Here is a 21326-nt window from a genome sequence, read left to right as displayed (position 1 = left end):
AAATTGGGCTTCAACTTGCCAAAGATTAAAACTAGACCTATATCTCTCACCATGCACTAAACTAAAATCAAAATGGATTAAAGATCTAAATATTAAAATAGAAACTCTGAACCAGTTGGAACAGAGGTTAGGTAGAACCCTTGAAGACATCGGTGTAGGAAAAGATTTTATGAACAAAACCTCAGTTGCCCGTGAACTAGCATAAACAATCAACAAATGGGATCTCTTCTTATTAAAAGGCTTCTGCACAGCAAGAGAAACCACCAGCAGTGTGAAGAGACAATCCATTATGTGGGAAAAAATCTTCACCTGCTTTTCCTTAGACAAAGGTCTACTATCTCGAATCTATAAAGAATTTAAAAAGATCAGACCTCCCAAATTTAAAGACCCAATCTGAAAATGGGCATCTGAAATGAACAGACATTTCTCACACAAAGAAGTAGAAATAGCAAATAAATACATGAAAAAATGTTCAACATCACTGGTCATTTGAGAGATGCAAATGAAAACACTGAGATTCCACTTCACTCCAGAAAGAATGGCTGCTATCATGAAATCAACCAATAACAAATGCTGGCGGGGCTGTGGGGAAAGAGGAACCCTGCTCCACTGCTGATGGGAGTGTAGACTGGTGCAAGCACTGTGGAAATCAGTATGGAGATACCTCAAAGAACTAGGACTGGAAGTCCCATTTGACCCTGCTATTCCACTGCTGGGGATCTTCCCCAAAGAATTAAAAGAATCATACCAAGGTGATATATGTGCACCCATGTTCATAGCAGCGCAGTTTGTAATAGCTAAAACTTGGAAACAGCCCAAATGCCCATCATCTGGAGACTGGATCAAGAAAATGTGGGTTTTTTATAAAATGGAGTACTACTTAGCCATAAAAAATGAGAAATTAGAGACATTTATAGCTAAGTGGATGCACATTGAGGCAATACTCTTAAGTGAAATAAATAGGACACACATGTGTGAATACCAAATAGTTTCTCTGGTGTGAGAAACTGAAAGTGTAAATAAGGACTAAAAGGTGTAATAGGTAATGTGAAATAGGAAGAAAAGGGGCAAAGGGGAAGGAAGTGGGAGGGCTAGGGGAAAGGATAGAAGGGAATGGGATTAATATGAGAAAATGGAAAAATAGGAACAAAATCTTTGTAAATAGGGAGGACTGGAGGGGTTGAAGGGAGGGCTGGGCAAGGGTGAAAAATAAGAACCAAGAGAGACTATGTAAAGGTGCAAATTTCCAATGATGAATGTCATTATATTGTATACCTAAAATGTACCAATGATTAGAATGAATAATCGATAATGTAAAATAGGAAGAAAAGGTCCAAAGGGGTAGGGGTAGTGTAAGGGGCAGGGGAAAGGAAAGAAGGGAAAGGAAAAATGCTGAGAAATGGAAAAAATGGAAATAAAGTCTTTGTAAATAGGGAAGGGTGGAGGGTGTGAAGGGAGGACTAGGAATGGGGAAAAAATAAGAACCAAGATGCATTATATAAAGGTACAATTCCCAATGAGAAATGTAATTGTGTTGTATACCTACAATGTACCAATAAAAGAATTTAATACCAAAAAATAATAATCAGCTTTTCTCACCTGCCAATTGTAGTACAGGTGGCACAGTTTGAACGTTAGTCTCTGCATGTGGTCAGGCTTCAGACCATTGTCATCATAGATGACATTATAGTGGGTGGGACTAACAGTTCCCCGACAGGCAGCCTTGGTGATCAAGTAAAAGTCATACCTGAGTGAAAAAATGGAATAAATGTGGGAAAGAAGTCAAAGAGAAAAAGGTCAAACTTAAACAAGAGGTGATGAATGCTCATTAAAAACTGATTTTTCAATGGCACTTGCCATTCAGGACGTGTTGCTTCTGAGTCCACGACAGTGCCAACTGGGGCATTCTGTACAGTACGGTTCATTTCTGTGAAGAATCGTGGCAAACATTTCTTCCTGACCACAATCACCGACAATCTGGAGCTTAGAACCAGAAAAAGAAAAATAAGGACAGAACTAAAACAAATCCAGGAAGCTTTCTGGTTTTTCTAATTTTTAAAATGAAACAAATAGAAATTCATTAGAAAAACACTGTAAAACAAAATAAAAATCACCCAATATGCATCCTATCCTAGAGAAACATAAACTTTTTTAAACTAGGGATTGCTCTCATTTCTTGCGAAAGTGTACTATGCCAAGTCATTTGCCTAGTTTATATCACTTAAAGGAAGAAGGGAATGACTATTAGGACAATAAACCTTAACTGCAATTCAAGGTAAGTTTTTCCAGAATTACCCATGGAGATTTTTTTTCCAATTAGCAAATCATCCTCTCAAACTTATTTCTGAGTATCAAAGCAAGAACTACCAGTCCTATTACTCCTCAAGTCATTTCTTTTTTTTTAATACACATGTTTAGTTTTAATTTAGAAAACTGCCAGAGGGCTTTTTGAAATGGACATGGTGATTTATCATACATTCCAAATTATGAGTTTCAATTGTATTGATCACTACTGTAAATTATTATTATTAATCTTTGTAAATTTTAGCCATTCTAATTTGTGTGACTGTGTCTCTTGGATTTATTTTTCTCAGTTCTTATTTTTATTAGTACATGTTTGCACTACATGATTACATTACCTGTGGGGAGTTGGTACATACACATTATACATCTTGAATACTTTTTCATCCCTTTATCCTCCCCTCCCCTCCATCTTTTAGTCCCCTCTTCTTTTGCAAAAGGGAAGTCATTTCTTCTGAATCCTGCAAAATTCATGCCTAGCTGAATGGCTGTACAGACCAAATATATGTTCTGGTCAGTGCTAAAGCCAAGACCAAATCCAAACTGGAAGAACCTCTGGGATGAAATATTCACTACGAAGTTTTACTTTAACCATTTTAATTATGTAAAAATTTGTTATGAATGTTTTCAATACTGAAACTTTTAAAATTGATGTTATAAAGCAAGAAGAATAACTTTTGGGGGCCAGAGATTTAGCTCAGTGGTGCTGCTGCCTGCCTTGCAAGCGTAAGGTCCTGAGTTCAATCCCTGGTACCAGAAAAAAAGAAGGGTAACTTCTTAGCACCAACTTCTCTGCCTCTGGATTTACTCCTGCTTCCCTTGATTACATATTTTTTCATTATTAGTTATTCATCTCATATACATTCACCTGAAGTCAGTAGGGAAAGAGATATTTTGGCTGTAACAGTTTGGGTGCAATTGCAAGTGACATGGCTACCAAACTGTTAGACTTTCAGTTCCCCCGCCTGCCTCGCAAGCCAAGGTCCCAAGTTCGATCCCCAGTAACCCCCCCAAAACCCCCCGAACTATTAGACTTTCATTCTTCTCCAACAGTAACTGGTAAAGATCAAGACTCAGTGCCTTTGTGGCTTGTGGCTGTGAAGCTGTGATGATGGTGTAATGATACAGACAGAGCTCTGTGCACTGCTTGGAAATAAGATGCTTTCAGGAAACTTTAAGACACCAACTTGACATTATCCTCCCTCATTTTCCATTTCTAGCATTTTTCTTGCATTTGCTACTTCACATAATTATTAAAGAAAAAATGTTTACACACCGAATATAGAAATGCAACAGTGAAGCAACGTGCTTTATGCTCAAGATGGTCTGATTTCTACCTGCAGCTCAGCTTTCATGGCACTCGCTCCCCATGCCGCACCTTTCAGCACCTTCACTGTACATTAATGCCTGTAATTCAGCAACTTTTGCCCATTTACTGATCTGGGCCTCACACCTGACACCACAGCTTGTCTTTTTCCATATGTATGAAGCATCTTCACTTGCAGCAGCCCTGCAGGCTTCCTGCTGAGTCCGTGTCAGCTCCACTGAAGGACACCTGCCTTCCTTTAGGTGACCCATTGGGGCCCATAAAGCTTATACTATCAGGCTCTTTATGTTAGACCAATCCAACTATCCTCCAACCTAGAGAAAATCCAGCCAGCCAGGCTGGCATGATACACAAACACAGCAAAATGTAATTGCATAGCAAAAAAATTGTTTTATCTGCCTATCTTGGGTTGAACAGGTGCAAGGGAATGTGCTTTTATTGGAAGTGTCAGAGAAAGAACAATAAAATCATACCTGGTCTTTGAGCCAGATTCTGCCACACTGCTAAGCAGCTGTGGGACTTCATATTCGATAACTGCTCTGAGTTGCCCATCCCCTACTCCGTCACGATACACAATGATCCGTGCTGGCAAATCGTGGTTGTGCTTATACCACTCTTTGAGTGCTCCTACAGAATTTGACATTAGAAAAAGAAATGACCGGTCCAATGCCAACAAAAAGTAACATTCCTATATACAGTAATGCCTTGGTCCACGAACGCTTCTGTTTGCAAACAATTCGGTTCACAAACAAAAGTGTTCTGCAAAATTTTGTAACCTCCTCACTGGGTAACCTCCTCATTGGGTGACAAACAAGACCAGAGCCATCTTATCCACACAAATATAAACACAGCCATCTTCCCCAAAACTGTAAAACACATTAAGTTCATAAACCAAGGCACCACTGTATCTCAATATTCAAATAATTTTACTATTTCAGACCACAGTAAAATAGGGTAATACCTAATTTGGGTTACATTTGCAATAGTATAAAAATGGATACATTAGGGGCATTTCTTCATCTATGCTATTTGAGAAATTATATTGGTTTCCACAACATAATGTATTCTTAGTATATATGCTGCCGAAGTGAGCACAGCATAATGTATTCTTAAAATTTAACATATCTCTATAGCCAAATTTTAATATTTAAGCAACAAATTATAATTTTAATCAAGCAGGAAACAAATGCCTAAACCAAATTAATACTAATTTGTTCTCTTCAAGCCTTTAAATCTGCTCAACAGATATCGACTAAATAAGTTTATATCCTTTTCTTCCTTAATGAGAATAAATATGAAAACATAAAGAAATGACTTGGCCATCTCTTCACACTGAATTCAATTCTAATTCTCACTAATGGTATGAATTTGAATACATTTCCACCCACTCTTAACTAGAAAAGAGTGAGAAATAAGAGTAGAAATCAGGCAGTAACTCTCAAGAGAAACTTTCGGTAACAACTGCCAAAAGAAATTTACCAGGTTTTGATGGGGAAGTAATAGGAAGCAATGATTCTTTTCATATATATATTGTACAGTTTGCTTTAGAAATGTTGTATAGAAGATTCAGTTTAGTTTGGTACAATATAGTCATGTATCTAAAAGATCATCAACAGCATGAATCATCAAATTCACTTTTTAAAAATAAAATGTATAATCCCCCAAATTTTACAGATTGGAAAATGCAGACCCAGGGAGGAGAATTTGCATATGTCACACTGCTAGGGAACAACAGCAAAGCCAGACCTGGGTCAGGACTGGTAAGAAGTGGAAACCCTAGGTCTGTCCTGCTGCATCCCACTGGGAAGAGGGTACCATCTCTCATCTTCCCCAGCTTTTCCTGCCAGGCCACACTTCGTTTGCTAGTGACCCCATCTCAGGGGCAAAGGCTTGTCTCCTAGGTCTAGACTAACACCCCTCTCTTCTAATCCCAGTTCCTCCAGGTGAAGTTTCTTGTGGCCTTCAAACTCCTTGCCAGGGCCACCAACAACCACGTACTTTCCTCCCTCTGGCTTTCTATTTATCACACACATACAAATGTAAATGCTACATAGTTTGACTGTTAGCCTGTGTGAGTCAGCACACAGCTTTAGGGATCTCCAACTGGGTGAGTTGAGAAGCTCAGGGAATTTGCTTCTACCTGGGTCTGCTATATGCATGTGGATTTGGGGTCTGAAGGAACAGTGTCTTTAGAGCCCACCCATAATGCTACATTTTTAGTACCAGTCATGAAGACTTTTAAGCAATCTGCAATGTCAGTCGTTGTTCTCTGAAGTATGCAGCGGGAAAACCACCTAAAAAAACCAAAAGCCAAAAGAAAATTCAACTTCAAGATTTATACTACAAATATGTATTAATGTTAAATTAATAAACACATTATGATTAAAGGCATACATTAATATTAAGAAATATATATGAGTAAAAATCAATGTTTATAATTTCATATATGCTATGTGATCACAATTATATTAAAAAGTACCCCTTTCTGGGATAAATTTACTGATAAGTGAAATTAAGACACAGTTTGGGCAACAGGGTTCAAATCTATCTGGCTGTGCCACATGAATCTAAACCTTAGTTTCTTCGTATGTACCAAGGAGATTTTTAGTAAGACAGTAATTATATCTCACAGGGTTGTTGTAAAAATTGAATTAGATAGTAAATGTAAAATACTCAGCATAGTACTTGGCATATAGTAAGAACTAATAGAGACCACTATATCTTCCTCTTCTTCTAAAACATTCAAAGATTTCTCAAGTATGAAATTTCCATTTCTATAGGTCATCTTTTTAGATTTGATATCTTAACATGATTAACTTATCTACATTTCAAAAGTTCTCTTGATAAAGTCAATAATAAAAATCATTTGGAACATTAAGAACATGACTTAGTATGTGGACATTATAGTTCTCTGAGTAAATGCAATGATAGCAACACAATTAGGAATAATGCTAAGAAACTAGGAGTCCTGAGTGATGCCAGCAAGATGGCAGAACAGGAGGATTCTAGCATTATCCTCCTGAATCACCCCAACACACAGAAGTACTAATTTTAATAACTACCCATAAATGAGAGTGTTTCTCTGGGAGTCCAGAAGTCTACTAAAGAACTTGCAGCACACTGCTATAGTTACAAGTCTAAGAACAGACTCACTGAAAGGTAAGAACAGATTCACGTTATTTATGTCATCCCTCACCTATGGTGGGTGGCACAGTTCAGTGCCAAGAGAGATCCCCTGGTCTGTGATTCCACCAGGGAAAGTGAGAGTGTAGAAAGTGAACACCTAGCTTCCCTTCCCTTGTAGGATGCTGCCCAAAAGACCCTTCTTTCTTGCCTCACCAAAACACTGAGCTGAGAGGTTGGGAGAGTCTGGGAGCAGGTAAGGGAGGCTTAACACCATGCTTACTGTTCCATTAGCTCCACTGGGAAGCTCAACCATGTTGCCTAGAATACCTTGCCTACACCCCACCCCCAACTGGCCCAGAGCCCCTCAAATACTACACACTTTTCACCACCACTGCCAGCCTGACTCCTGAGCACAACCCCACAGACCAGGCATCTGTGCAGGATTGAGAGAAGACGTACAGATGTAAGCAATTCTGGACTCTGCTATGGAAAACAAATGGGAGTTCTCAGCACCTGAGCTGGCTTTTTTTTTTTTTTTTGGTACCAGGGACTGAACTCAGGTCCTTGTGCCTGCGCAGCAGGCGGCGAAACCACTGAGCTAAATCCCCGGCCCACCTGACCTGGCTTTGTAGGACTGCAAGAAGGTGGACAACCCAAGTCTAAATATCTCAATGTTTCCCTTGTACGAGAAACTCTAAGGGTAAATACGGAGCAAAATGGAGGACAGATATTTGGAAGCAGGAAAAATGTGTTCAAACAAGAAAGGGAACAAGGGAGGAGGGAGGGGAAAGTGAACGAAGGAAAAAGAGATTTTAAAAAAACCCACCAAAGAATGAAAAGGAAAAAAATGTAAACAAATCTTCTGTAAATGAGGAGGAGAAGAAGGATCAAAGAAAAGGAATTAAAATACATTATATACAGGTACAAATTCCCTCTGATGAATGTGAGCATTATATGTGGCAAATGTGCACTAATAATAAATAGAAAGAAAGAAAAAAAAGGTGCACAACATTAAGAAACCCTGTAAGCAGCAACAAGAGTTGCAGGGCAAGCACATTCATAAAAAAGGCCCGAAAGAGCCTCAGAATACCTGGCCATGATGACTGGTAAAGGCATGAAGGCATTGCTCTCTCAAAGACCTTCAGTGAAGACTAGAGGGTGTAATTAATTTTTCCATTAAGACAGCAATGTAAAACTTTAAGGAACATGGAAAGTCAAGAATGTGATACCACCAAAAGAACACAATATTTCAATAGCCAATCTCAAAGAAATAGAGATCTATGAATTGCCTGAAAATAATTGTTTTAAGGAAGCTCAGTGAGTTATAAGAGAACACAGATAGACCACTCAATAATATCAGAAATAATATCAGAAAAATAAAACATGAACAAATAATAACTTCAATAAAGAGAAGAAAATAGTAAGAACCAAACTGATATTCTAGAGCTGAACAATACAATAAATGGAATGAAAAATGTATAAAGTAGAAGAATCTGTTCTCAGAGGAAAAAATTTTTAGTCTGAAAAAATTCAAAGGAGAAAAAAATGTTTAAATTAAAAGGAATGAAGAAAGTTTACAGAATTTACAGATGCTATCAAGAAGGCTAACACTTGCATTATGGAAATTTCAAAAAGATGAGAGAAGGGACAGAAAGTTCATTTAAACGAAGACTAGCTGAAAACTTCCCAAGTCTGGAGAGAGAAAGGACATCCAGGTACACGAAGGTGAAAAATTCCCAAAAAGGTTCAACCCAAAGAAGTTGTTCACCAGTCATGATAGTCAAACTATCAAAGAACAAAGACAGAGAATTCTGAAAGTAGCAAGAACAGAAGATCATTACATACAAGGCAGCCCCTAAGGCCATCAGCAGTTTTCTCAGGGGAAAACTTACAAGCCAAGAGATGGTGGGATGATATACTTAAAATGCTGAGAGGAAAAAACTACCAAACAGAAATATTTGCCCAGAAAAACTGTCTCCTTCAAAAATTAATTTTCCAGACAAATAAATGCTGAGGGAGTTCATCACCACTAGATCTGCCTTACAGGAAGCATCAAAGGAGTTCTTCTGCCTGAAATAAAAGGATGCTAATTGGTAACATGAAAACATATGAAAGCAGAAAACTCACTGGTAAAGGTACTTAAGTACAGTATGCAGTCAAATTCAGAATACTCTAGTACTGTAATGCTTGCTTGTAAATCACTTATAACTTTAGTATACAGTTAGAAGACAAAAGTACCAAAAATAACTATCGCTACAATAATTTACTAATAGACACACAATATAAGAAAATGTAAATTGTGACACCAAAACTAAAAATGTGGAGGGAGGAAATAATAGCAAAGTGCTTTTGTCTATACTGGAAGCTAAGCTGTTATCAGCTTTAGTAACTGTAAGATACTTTGTGTAAGCTTTATGGCAATCACAAAGCAAAAACCTATTTGCTACACAAAAGAGAGAGAGAAAGGAATCAAAGTATATCACTATGGAAAATCAATATGATTTCTCTTATATGAGAAACCCAAAGTATAAATAAAGAGCAAAATGAAAGATAACAGGAAACAGGGAGGCAAAAGGGAAGGGAACTAAGAGAGCAGGGAGTACAAACACATACTAATAAAATTAAAATTAAAAAAAAGAAAATCAAATGGCAAAGGAAGACATCAGAAGAAGAATTAAAGGACAAAAAGATCTACAAAGCAGCCAGAAAACAATGAATAAAATAGCAATGTTTTTACCTATCATATGTTATTTGAAATGTAAATAGATTAAATTCTCCAATTAAAAGACAGAATAGCTGGATTCATTTCTTTTAAAAAAAGACTCAACTAAATGATGCCTATGAGAGACTCATTTCAACTTTTAGGACACACACAGACTGAAAACGAAGGGATGAAAAAAAATTTCACACAAATAGAAACAAAGAGAGCAGAAATAACTCTACTTTTATTAGACAATATAGGCTTTTGGCAGAAAACTCACAAAACACGTGGAAAGTCATATAATGATAAAGAAGTTAAAAAAATGATGAAGTTAATTCATCATGAGGATGAACCAACTGAAATACATATGCATCCAACATTAGAATATTTCAGTATAGAAAACAAATACTAACAAACATTAAATGAGAAATAAACAGCAATACAGTAGCAAACTCTTCCAAGAGTCTGAAGAGAAAGTAGTATTTCTAAACATTTTATCAGGCCAACATTATCCTGATATGAAAGCCACATAAGGACAGTTTACAAAAATATTTCCATATCCCTGAAGAAACAGATACTAAAGTTCTCAAAAATAATACCAAACCAAAAAAATCAGCACACTAAAAAGACTGTATGAGGTAGGACCAAACACTACAGCGAATGTTTGTATAAAACAAACTCATTACAGTAAAACACACATCGCCATTAAGCTCCTTCAAAATATTCCTCCCTTTGAACACATATACCATCATTCTTGCCACTTTTTGAAGCAGTTCTGGAAGTCCTCTCTGTTGTCTTTTTGTGGCTGCCTCAATGTCCTGAATCCATTCAAAACATTTACCTTTCATGGTCATTTTGACTTTGGGGAAGAACTAGGTGTATGGTGCCAAGTTTGGTGAATAAGGTGGACAAGGACACACTGTAATGTAATTTGACAGAAACTGCTCTAAGTGTTTTGAATCAATTCAGAACATTGAGACAGCCATGAAAAGGCATGGAAGAGAACTTACAGAACTGCTTCAGAAAGTGGGGGAAATGATGAGATGTGTTCCAAGTGGGGGAGGCAGGTATTTTCAAGGGGATTAATGGCAATGTTTTCTTTACTGTAATAATTTTTGGGGGTTTGAGTTCGGGTTTTTGTTTGCTTCTTTGAGACAGGGTCTTGCTATGTGCTCAGGTTGGCCTCAAACTTATGGCGATCCTCCTGCCTCAGCCTCCCTAGTGCTGGGATTACAGGCATGTGCCACTACATCCAGCAATACGGTATAATCTTTAAAAGTTAAACATTCATTGTATTTTTTGATTGCAGGCCATATACCAGGGATGCAAAGATGGTTTAACATATGCAAATCAATAAACGTGTTATTCCACATGAACAGAATGAAGAAAAAAACCTTACGATCATTTTAATAGACTAATAAAAAGCATATGAAAAAATTCAACATCCTTTCATGAAAGAGTCTCAAAAAATTACGTATACAAAGAATACCTCAACATGGGCCAGGGATTTAGCTCAGTGGCACCATGCCTGCCTTGCAAGAGCAAGGTCCTGAGTTCAATCCCCGTACGGGGGGAGGGGGGGGAAGAATACCTGAACACAATAAACGCCATATATAAAAAGCCCACAGCTAACATCATACTTGTGACTGTTGATCCTGTTATGCCAACTTCCTTGGACTAAAATTAGTAAAGCATATTCCTGGGTGTGGGGGAGTCTTGGAGGCATGGTCTTGGGTACTGAATATGGTCCCTCACCCATTTGTCTCTGGCACTGGTTGCCCTGGTCTGCTTCCTGGCCACCATGAAGCAGCTCTGCTCAGCCATACCCTTCTGCCATGAAGCTTCTGCCATGGAGCCTGCCAACCAAGTATGGAAACCCCTGAAACCGTGAGCTAAATTATACCTTCCCTCCTTTAAGCTGTGGGGTCAGGTATTATATGGCAGTGAAGGGAAAGCTAATAAAATACAGTTAAAACAGCTGAAAGCCTTCCCTCTAAAATCAGTAGCAGACAAGAATGTCCCTCCTTACCACTTCCATTCAGTGGAGTACTGAAGTCCTAGCCAGAGTAATTAGGCAAGGCAAACAAATAAAAGACCTCCAAGTGGGAAAGGAAATTGTCTCTGTTTGCAGACAACATGATATTATATATAAAAACCCCAAAGAGTCCACCAAAAAAACTTGTTAGAACTAATTTTTAAAATTCAATAAAGAGGGCCGGGGATTTAGCTCAGTGGTTTCACCGCCTGCTGCGCAAGTGCAAGGACCCGAGTTCGATCCCTGGTACCAAAAAAAAAAAAAAGTAAATAAATAAAATTCAGTAAAGTGCTGGGCCTGGCGGTACATGCCTGGAATCCCAGCACTTGGGAGGCTGAGGCAGGAGGATTTCCTCGAGTTCAAGGCCAGCATGAACTACACACGGAGGCCCTGTCTCCAAAACATCAGAAAAAAAAAATCAATAATGTTGCAGGATAAAAATTAACATTAAGAAATAAATTGTGTTTTTATACACTATGAACTATCCTAAAAAGAAATTAAGAAAAAAAAATCTCATTTGTAATAACATAAAAAGATAAAACCCTTAGGAATAAATTTAACCAAGGGGATGAAAAAATATGTATACTGAAAACCATAATAATATCAATAACACCAAACATGTGATGAGCATTTACTATGGGTAGCAATATTCTAAGGATTTCATCTTACTAATTCCCATAAATGCCCAATGAAATAGGCACTATTATATCCCTATTGTATGGATAACTAGAAGGAGACACAGCAAAGTTAAATAACTAGATCTCAGTTAGTGGCAGACCAGAATATAACTCCAAGCTATCTTATTCAAAGCTCCAATATTTGACATAATATATGTGAAGTACCTCCCCTGCCCAGTACAGTGCAGCAGATACTTAGAAAATAAATAAATGCACAAAAATTTCCACACATCCATAACTTGGGGAATATGACTGAAATATGAGCAACTGCTTGCCCCAATGACTGTCTAAAGCTTTTTTAAAAAATGAAGTTACATAGTACCAATGTAGTCACTCAGATTTTTATGTGCAAGTATAATTTATGACCATAAATGCTGGTGTTTAGAATATGAGTGAAAAATACAAATTATTCCTTGCTGATATGTTCTTTCATTGAATTAACAATCAAACTGAAGAATATATTAGGATAATTTCAAAAGTACCTGGTGATTCTGGGGTTAATACTGGCTACAAATCCAACCACCACCACTTGCTTGCCGAGTGTGTCTTTACAGGTATCAATACCGACCACCATCAGGGACTTTAACTATAAAATTTAAAATGTCATGATTTAATGGGATAAAGTATCATTCCTCCGAGCAATGGTGAATATGATGTTTTTAAAAAAACTGTCTCCAGTCACTAGATTATTTAAGTTTTGTGTCAGGGAGAGCAAAATCCAGATGAGGCAGATCATTAAACCAAAAACCTGAGAGTTAAAGGTGGAGGGAAGAATATGATACACACTTTGCTTAAGATAGTCCGGTGGTCAAGAGGCATCAGTGGCTAAAGAGATTTAGGGAGAGTGGTCAATCTATTCCTTGCCTCCTGTCTGAAGGATCCTGTTCTTCAGACTGCTAGGGAATCCCGACCAGACTCTGCACCTGGGTGGGGGACTGTGGTAACCACTTTCAACCTCACCCCCACCCCACTTCCGGGCTATGGAAGTGGAAAGCAACAAACACACTCCCCCATTTCTCATTCTGCACACTTCCTCCCACAGTGGCTAGAGTTTGGCCCTGAAGAGGATTTTTTCAGTTCCCATCATAGACAAGAGGTTGAGATGATAAATTGTGCCAATGCCTCAGGCTCTGGGGCTTTGAGGGAGGGATGCAAAGCTCCTGAGAGGCAGCTCTCTGCTGAAAGCAGGTAAAGAAGATAAAGGCCATCCAAATGTAGCCCTCTGCCCCCCTCCCCAGCCTAAGACTCACTAGGTTCTCTTTCATGAACTGTTTTAACTTGGCAGCTGAACTGAAGCCTCCTAAGAAAAGTTCCTTAAGAATATCTCTGCAGTGGTTTGTGTAATACCCAAACTGAAAGAGCTCAACAAGCAAACCAGATACAGTTGTCCCTCCATATCCAAGGGTTTTGCATTTACATTATGTTAGCAAAGAAGATTTAAAGTACATGGGAGGATGTGTGAAGGTTACATATAAATATCGCACCATTTTAAATAAAATACTCAAGCATCTGCAGACTCTGGTATCTTGGGTTGGGGCAGACAATGCACCTGGAACTAACACCCCAAGGATAATGAGGGATAACTAATTCTGGGAGTGGTGATATTTTCTCCTACTCTGATTTAAAAATGAATCGACTGGGTGGCCATTAAAAGGAAGAACTGTGACAGAGCCTCACAGGTATCTCCACAGCCCACAGCTCGCCTCCAAGTTTACAGCTCATCTGCAAGGCAATCTTGGTGGCAATGCTCATCATCATTCCCTGTTTATTCAAGGTCCGAGAAAGCACACATTGGCTCGGGACTGGGCAGTCCGAACTCAAGTATTTTTTAATGGAATCATAGTAATTCTTCTGATCAGAAGGCAGAATGCACATGACCTGAAGGGAACAAAACAAAACAAAACACGGCAGAACATAAAATCAGTTTATTTGTGTGTGGCAGCTTTTTGAAAAAGATACATGGATTCTCCAAACAGCTTTTGGCCCTAACGGTCCAAGAAGCAAATATTAACATGTCAACATTTCTCTTAAATTGCCTTTAAACCACATACAAATTAATCATCGTCACTTGAAATCACTTTTCATCAGCTGTTTGCTCCAGTCCTACCCATCTCCCCTTAGCTTCTCCTTCCTCTTCATTTCTCCCCTGAATTGATTCTGTTTGTCCCCTCAAATTCCCTGCTCACTAGCTCTTTTTCCTAAGGCTGGTTGGTTGTTCTTGGGTTCTATAGGAAAGTGACTTTGTCTGTAGGAAATATACACTAAAGTATTCAAGAATAATAGGGCACTGTGTAACTTCCTCCCAAATGGTTCATGGAAAAAGATAGGAAATGATGAAATAACCGTGACAAAATGTCAATAATTAGATGTTCTGCTAAGGGTATATGAGAGTTCTTCATACTATTTTTACAACTATTCTGTAAGCTGGATTTTATTTAAATAAAAAGTAAATGCTGTTAAGGTGAGAATTCTCTAAAATAACATCCTTTGGACATTTTTTGTGTTATGTCTGACTAAAAAAGAACCTGAGACTGTTAATCTAGTTTGCACGTGATCCAAACAAGAATACTGGGTATTGGGCTAAGCCAGCAAGGGAGTTGACAACTGAGGCAAATGCGGATACCCCACAGAGTGGCAAGGAGCAGGAGGAAATGGCATTGTTATATGAAATACACAGAAGGTGGCAAGTGGGAATCTGGGGTCATAGTCAACTAAGTAAGACCTAGGTCCTCCAGAAAATTCCCTGATACTGGAGAGAAAATAACTACCCTAACACATGTAGGATGAGGCAGAGGTCAATTTCTCTTAAATCTTGAGTAAAAGATGATCCTCATCAAGATGGAAACTATGGAGACATACAGGGGGTAACAAGAAATACGTAAAAATCATTAGAAATAGGAAAATAAAATGCTGATGAAAATATTTAGATTATCCTTTCTGGAATGCTTTAGATGAAATGCACAGGAATTTGCAAAAATATCATGGGAGAGTACACTCAGATTCCTTCTTTACTACTGATACAAAGAAAAAATAAAAACTGTACCTCAAAAAAATCCTCTACTTACCAACTGAACATGAAGATCAACATGTTGTTGGATTGCTCTAAGGAATGCAGCTGTATTTTCTTGTACTTTTATGCTACATAAAAAGATTAATTCCCTTCTTAGTAGTACATAATCATTTTGTGTTAGAAATCATACAAATGGATTTTTATAACAGATTTGTAATTTTAAGAAAAAAAACATTTAAAAATGAAATCCTTTTGAGTTTAGAATTGTTTCTCCTACTACAAGATATGCCAAAAACATTTAATAAGCATTTTTATTACTGTAGAAATGAAATTTTCTCAATTGTATAAAACCCTTCAATTAATATTTCTGTTGTTCAAAACAAGGCCAAAAATGAACTTCTGAAACCACAAGTCTCATAATATCAAGAGTCTGAAACAGGGTTTAAATTAAAGCTGGATTAAGATTTCTCTAATAATGAATATAAAATTTTTTTTAAAACCTCAGGAATCATAAGGTTAATATAGCCAAGATATTCAACCAATCTGCATATTTCAAGGGGAAAGTTTTTCTTCTTTTTTCTTGTTTTTGTTTTTCATCCTCAGTGATGGCTTATTTGGATCCTGGAACATCTAGCCTTAACCAATCAGTCAGCAAGTATTTATCAATTATGTAACATCTTGTTGGGGCCAGAGGCTAAAGAAGTAACTCCCACACAGAGCACCTATAAATCTGGTTTCTTCATGCAGAATCACCTTCTTTGTGTGTATGATTGGACTGCCTCCATGAGACCAGTGGCCTTTTAAAACTTGCCCAGCTGGTGGCAGAACCACTAAGCCCTGCTGCTGATTCTAAGAATGAGAGATTCAAGAATGGCCCATTGCGCCATTTCAACAACTCAACACTTCTGACTTTCAGTTCAAACTCTTGCACTCCAACTCAACCCATTCCTCCTAAAATTACTAGGTTTCTCTCGTAAGCGCAAGGACCAGAGTTCGATCCCCAGTACCAAAAAAAAAAAAATTACTAGGTTTCTTAGATGAGAGAAGCTATACATATAACTGTAACATGTAAATGAATACTTCATAGGAAATAAAAAGAACGAATAAAATACGGGCTTTCGAATAAAACAGTGCAAGCACAGAACTCAGGCACTGCCTTGTTCACAACATTCCTGCAAGAAAGTGCCTGTGATGGCAGCCCAGGGTCTGCAGATTGTGGCTTCTTTCATAATTTTTTCCTGCTTTATTAGCTCATGGGTTAAGAGAAAACAGAGCAGGAGAAACCTGAACCAAGAGATTTGTTAACAGATTTGATAAGAGGAGAATTCTAAACTATAGAGTAAATTGAGACTTTGCGACCAGCTATGGTTTTCAACAATACTTGTGCTTCTGATGTAATTAATTAGTAACCATGTGTTTAAAGAATAACTTCCCACTTGCCAATTAGGACATTTGCACCTCCCCTATAACAAGGAAAAAGAAGTAACCGTTGTTCTTTCTAAACATATAAAACTCAAGGAAATGAGGAAAAACAAACTCTACAGTTTTTCTAAAACAAAACAATATTCAGTTTTGAGCATGATCATATATGCATGTATTCCTTACTAAAGTAATATGTTTATCATCCCTAGCAACTGGCTAAGAATCCAGTAGACAATAATCAAAGAATAAACAAATAACCTTGATTTTATCAGAAATCTAAATGATTAATCTTGCTATAGTAACAGAATCAGAAAAGCTTTAAATTTTTTCATTAAAGTTTAAAACATAAAATCTATGAAGTCAGGAAATACAATTTTATTTTTTAATCTTTTTGCTGTTAAGTTTTATAAATAACTGATATAAAAGAAAGAAAAAAGTTAAAAAGGATATATAGAGATCTTTACAGTTTTATGCTGAAAAGATTTTAAGGTAATGAGACGACTAGGAAAAACTATGAAAACAAATTTTTACACAGATGAACAAAAAATATATTTTAGCTTTATAATAAATTTTTGTTACAAAATCTATTTATAGGTATCTTTGGCACTTTATATTACAAGATATTGCTGAGATAAGGTTCTTGTAGGTAAGACAGCCACTATTTCATTCTAACCAGCCCAAATTAATATATTTTTAAAATGCAATATATCCTCACATTTTTGGGTAGCCCACATTAAATCCCATGGAACTTCCAACTCTTCTCAAGCAGCTCAGAAAGCCCTCAATCACATTTTCAGCTCTGTTACTACATACAATCAACCATTTATTCAAAGACTGCACATTTAAAATCTTGCAAGTTCGTATATCCTTGGACCAGTCAGCAGCAGACATAGGTTGACACTGAGAAAAAAGATCATGAACACATTTATTCAGCAAGCTATTAAACAAGACAGTGTGCAGATGGCCAATGTTTGTCACAACAGAATGATTTAAGGCAGATTGCTATTCACAGTCTTAAAAACACAGATGCAAGCACTGCTCATCTGAACAGAATACATTTGCTTCTGGGGAGTGGAGGCATCTGGGAACCATCCCAGGTCTGCCAAACCCTAGATACAGAACTTCGTGTAAGATCTCATAGGTCTCTGCTCTGTGCAGAAAATGGTTTCTGATTCAAAGATATCTGAGGTTCACTTCCAGCTCTGAAAATCTACATCCTTTTATTAGGAATGGCTCAGGCAAACAGCCTGTCCAGTTTGGTTGCCTTACTTTAGGTATCCTGATATCTCAAACAGAAAATGATTATGTATACGCTAGGTCTTACCTCTAATCTTGAGAAGCCCTGCACGGAAGATAAGACTATATATATTTTGTTTTTGATAAGACTATATATTATGCTAGGAGTAGCTACATGAGGAGCAAAGATGAGGCCAGGATGCAAGCTTCAGGATTCCACTCTTTGGAAGCTCTCAGGTGACTAGGAAAAACAAGTTCCATGAACTGAAGTGGGGGGACTTTGGACTGGAACCAAGCATTCTGCTTATATCCAAGGTTTTGATATGAATGAAAATGTCTTTAGTGTGAGTAGCCAGGAAGATCCACTACTAGAATTAAATGGAAGCACACTCTATTCTAATCTCTTGTTATTCAAAGTGTTGTCTTATGTACCAGCAGCCTGAGCTCTCCTGGGAGAGTATGAGAAATGCAGAGTTCCAGGCCCTGTCCCAGACCCAATAAATCAAAATCAGCGTGTTAACAAGTTTTAGAGGTGATGTATACAAGCATTAATGTTTAAGAAGCATTCCACATTGCTCGTTTTACAGATTCAAAGCTGTGGCTGAGAAGTTAGGAGCCAATGTGGCAGCGGTGACAGCATTAGAATGCTAGTGGGCTGCTGTTACTACCACGGCACTTTTCACTAGTCACTCTTTCAGCCACCAGCCATCTTCATGATACCCTGCCCCAGGTGGCTGGGCTGGGATCAAGCTTCTGGAGGGGACTTTAGCATGAGAATAAAAAGGAAGGGCTGGCCCTCTGTGAAAGGTTCCATCTGGGACAAAGGTTTGTTCCTATACATTCCAGCCAGAGAGCCATAGCTCTCTTGCTCACAACACTGCCTGGAGTCATTGGAGACTGAAAAGAGACCAGGACAACCAACGTGCCTATGAACTTGTAGTTTTAATCAGTTCCTAGGACCTAATTTCAGAAAAGAACTGGCCATGAAGTTGATGACATAGACATGTCTAACTGGTCACTACCTCTAGGTGGCAGGTTTTTCCATTTTAATGCCTTCCTCCTAAGGTGGTGAACCTATGGCATTCGTGCTGCAGCAGGGCTGTTGATATCATTGAAAGCTCTAAAAGGTTCATCATCACTGTCCTAAGGAGATCTATTTCTACACCAAAAAATGCAAAAGAGAAAATAAAATAAAACAAAAATCAATAAACTTTGGTAAGTATGACTTCACTTATAGACATAATGAGATGGATCATTTTAAATGTGTGGATCTGAAAGTAAGCCTCTCTTTACTGACCACAACCAAGACCTTTGTGGGGGCCTACGTTATAGTACTTAACAGTTTTGTTTTGAAAATTAGTTTTCCCTTCTGCTTCTCCAGTACATTTTCTGGTAGTTTTGGCAGATTATCAGAAAGAAATGATGAAAATTTTCCATTTGGCCAACATGACACATTCATTGCTCAGTTATAGTACAGTGGTTCCTCGGTTCACAAACTTAATTCTTTCCATGATTCTGATCACAAACTGAAATGGACAAGTGAATCAAATTCAATAGTTAGGTTCAATGTTGACCTTATTGGGAAATGTGAATTAAGTTTGTGAACCGAAGAACCACTGTATTTTAGGCATGTTGCTTTATGGTAACAAAGGGAGCATTTTAAGAAATGAAATGTAACTGGCTTTAAAAACTGGGAAAAATGGGGAAAGTAGAAAAATAATATACAATTTTTGCCTGAAATAGGTTCATTTCTTCAACTGAAACCTGGATGCTATCTCCTCGGCTTTTGGCATGCCTCTGCCCAGGTGCTATGTCTGCACATGGTCTCACTGTGAATTTCTTCAATCTTATGCTAAATGGGCAGCACTTTACTTTGAAAGAGCAACAGACACAACTCACAGAACAACTAGAAAACCAACTCTGATATCAGAAAAAATAGTTTAAAATTAACTTTCACAAGCTTAACAAATTTTCTCAGGTAAGTATGGCTTTTTTGTTTGCTTGCTTTTTAAGCATGTAAGAAGAGTACAATGACAGCATAGGTGGACATGTTTTAATTGCAATGGTTTGAAATACTGTTGTCTAATAGACCTAAATCATATCTCCTGGAAGCCAGTAAGCCCATGCAGGTCAATTCACACTGAATAGGAAATCAGAGGGACTGAGGTCTTAGAACAAAGGGAAGGCAAGGACATGGCCATAGAGGGACAAATGAACATGCCAATCCTCCCAGCATTCTGGTAAATGATCAAACTTACATTCAAGTAAATAATTTAAGTGGAAATAAAATCATAGCACTTACTACATGGTCTTGCATTAATATTTTTTCTGAAGGCAGAACCCGGCCAGTCAGAGACATTTGGCTTCCAAAGTGCAGTCCCCAGGTCTCTAGCTCAAAACGAGCATCTTTGTTTCTGTTAACAGAGTTGTTTTAAATCATTAAAATGATTATTTTCTAAAGAATTTTAATCATTTGAAATAAAATTATAACTCATTGAATTATTTAGGAGCTGATTGTGTCTTCAGGACACCTGGCTTCTATTTCTATTAACTTTCTGTTGTTGTTGTTTTCCTGCACAAAAGAATGGTGGAACAACTGTGCCCTTTTTGGGAGATGCAGGATTGGGAAAAGGCTTCAACCGGGTTAGAAAAGCAAGTCTGAGCCAGGAGCCTGGCAGACCTGGGTTCAACTCCCAAGCCCATATAATAATATGTTACCTTGCAGAAACTATTAAATCTTTTAAAGCCTTGACTTTCTTGCTGGAAAAAAATGTAAGGATAATAAACGTAACTACTTCACTGAGCTGATAGAAAAATTAAATATGACAATATATGAAAGTGCTTACCATAGTGCGTGGCACATGAACTCAATAAATGTGCAATATTAAATATTATCTTTTTTTTTTGTTTTTTTGAGACAGATTCTTGCTATGTAGTCCAAGCTGGTCATGACCTCACCAGATAGCAAGCATGTGCCACCATGCCCAACTAAGATACTACCATTCTAATAACAACCTTGCTAATATGGAGATACTTTGGACCCTCTGGATGTGGTGATGTCTTCATATTTGAATTCACTGGTTTGGAAGTGGATGGAAGATAATAAAGGAAGGAAACGAAAGGGCTTAGACTTGCAAGGGTTCATAGGATAGACAGAGGAGCTGGAAGAGCATGAAGAGATTATCAGTATTAGCAATAATAAGTCTTTTATGTTTGTGTAGAACTTTAAGTTTGTAACTTAGTAAGATTTAATCATACTTTATGTTTTATCTGATGGGATTATGACATGATGTAATTTCTATTGCACTATAAGCTCCTTGAGTGTGGCAATCATACTGACTTTGTCTCCTGTCTCCTACATGATACACAGCACAAAGGAAGCCAGAAACTCACAGGACACTGATGAGATCCAGCCTTGTTTCCTTATTAAAGCTCTGCTTCCTTCTTCAGGAAACTCAAACCACTTATCACTGTCACTCCACAACAGGTCA

General features: G+C 37.7%; 1 protein-coding gene across 3 annotated transcripts in view; it reads right to left on the bottom strand.

The window, feature by feature from the left end:
• Piwil4 (piwi like RNA-mediated gene silencing 4) overlaps window positions 1–21326 on the bottom strand; it is a 49357-nt gene that overhangs the window by 1275 nt on the left and 26756 nt on the right. For all 3 annotated transcript variants that reach the window (XM_021252671.2, XM_087212300.1, XM_087212301.1), the window contains 9 exons: window positions 20138–20249; window positions 17315–17499; window positions 15233–15305; window positions 13845–14045; window positions 12650–12753; window positions 5852–5922; window positions 4102–4255; window positions 1858–1983; window positions 1600–1747 (listed from right to left, as the gene is read on the bottom strand). In XM_021252671.2, coding sequence (XP_021108330.1) covers window positions 1600–1747; window positions 1858–1983; window positions 4102–4255; window positions 5852–5922; window positions 12650–12753; window positions 13845–14045; window positions 15233–15305; window positions 17315–17499; window positions 20138–20249 — 1174 coding nt within the window. The remainder of the gene's footprint in view (window positions 1–1599; window positions 1748–1857; window positions 1984–4101; window positions 4256–5851; window positions 5923–12649; window positions 12754–13844; window positions 14046–15232; window positions 15306–17314; window positions 17500–20137; window positions 20250–21326) is intronic.

The sequence above is a fragment of the Heterocephalus glaber genome, unplaced genomic scaffold (genome assembly GCF_053883595.1).
Source record: "Heterocephalus glaber isolate CG9 unplaced genomic scaffold, H.glaber_assembly_v1.0 deba00001429, whole genome shotgun sequence".
Classification (NCBI taxonomy): Eukaryota; Metazoa; Chordata; class Mammalia; order Rodentia; family Bathyergidae; genus Heterocephalus; species Heterocephalus glaber.
This window is presented reverse-complemented; position numbering and strand designations above follow the sequence as displayed.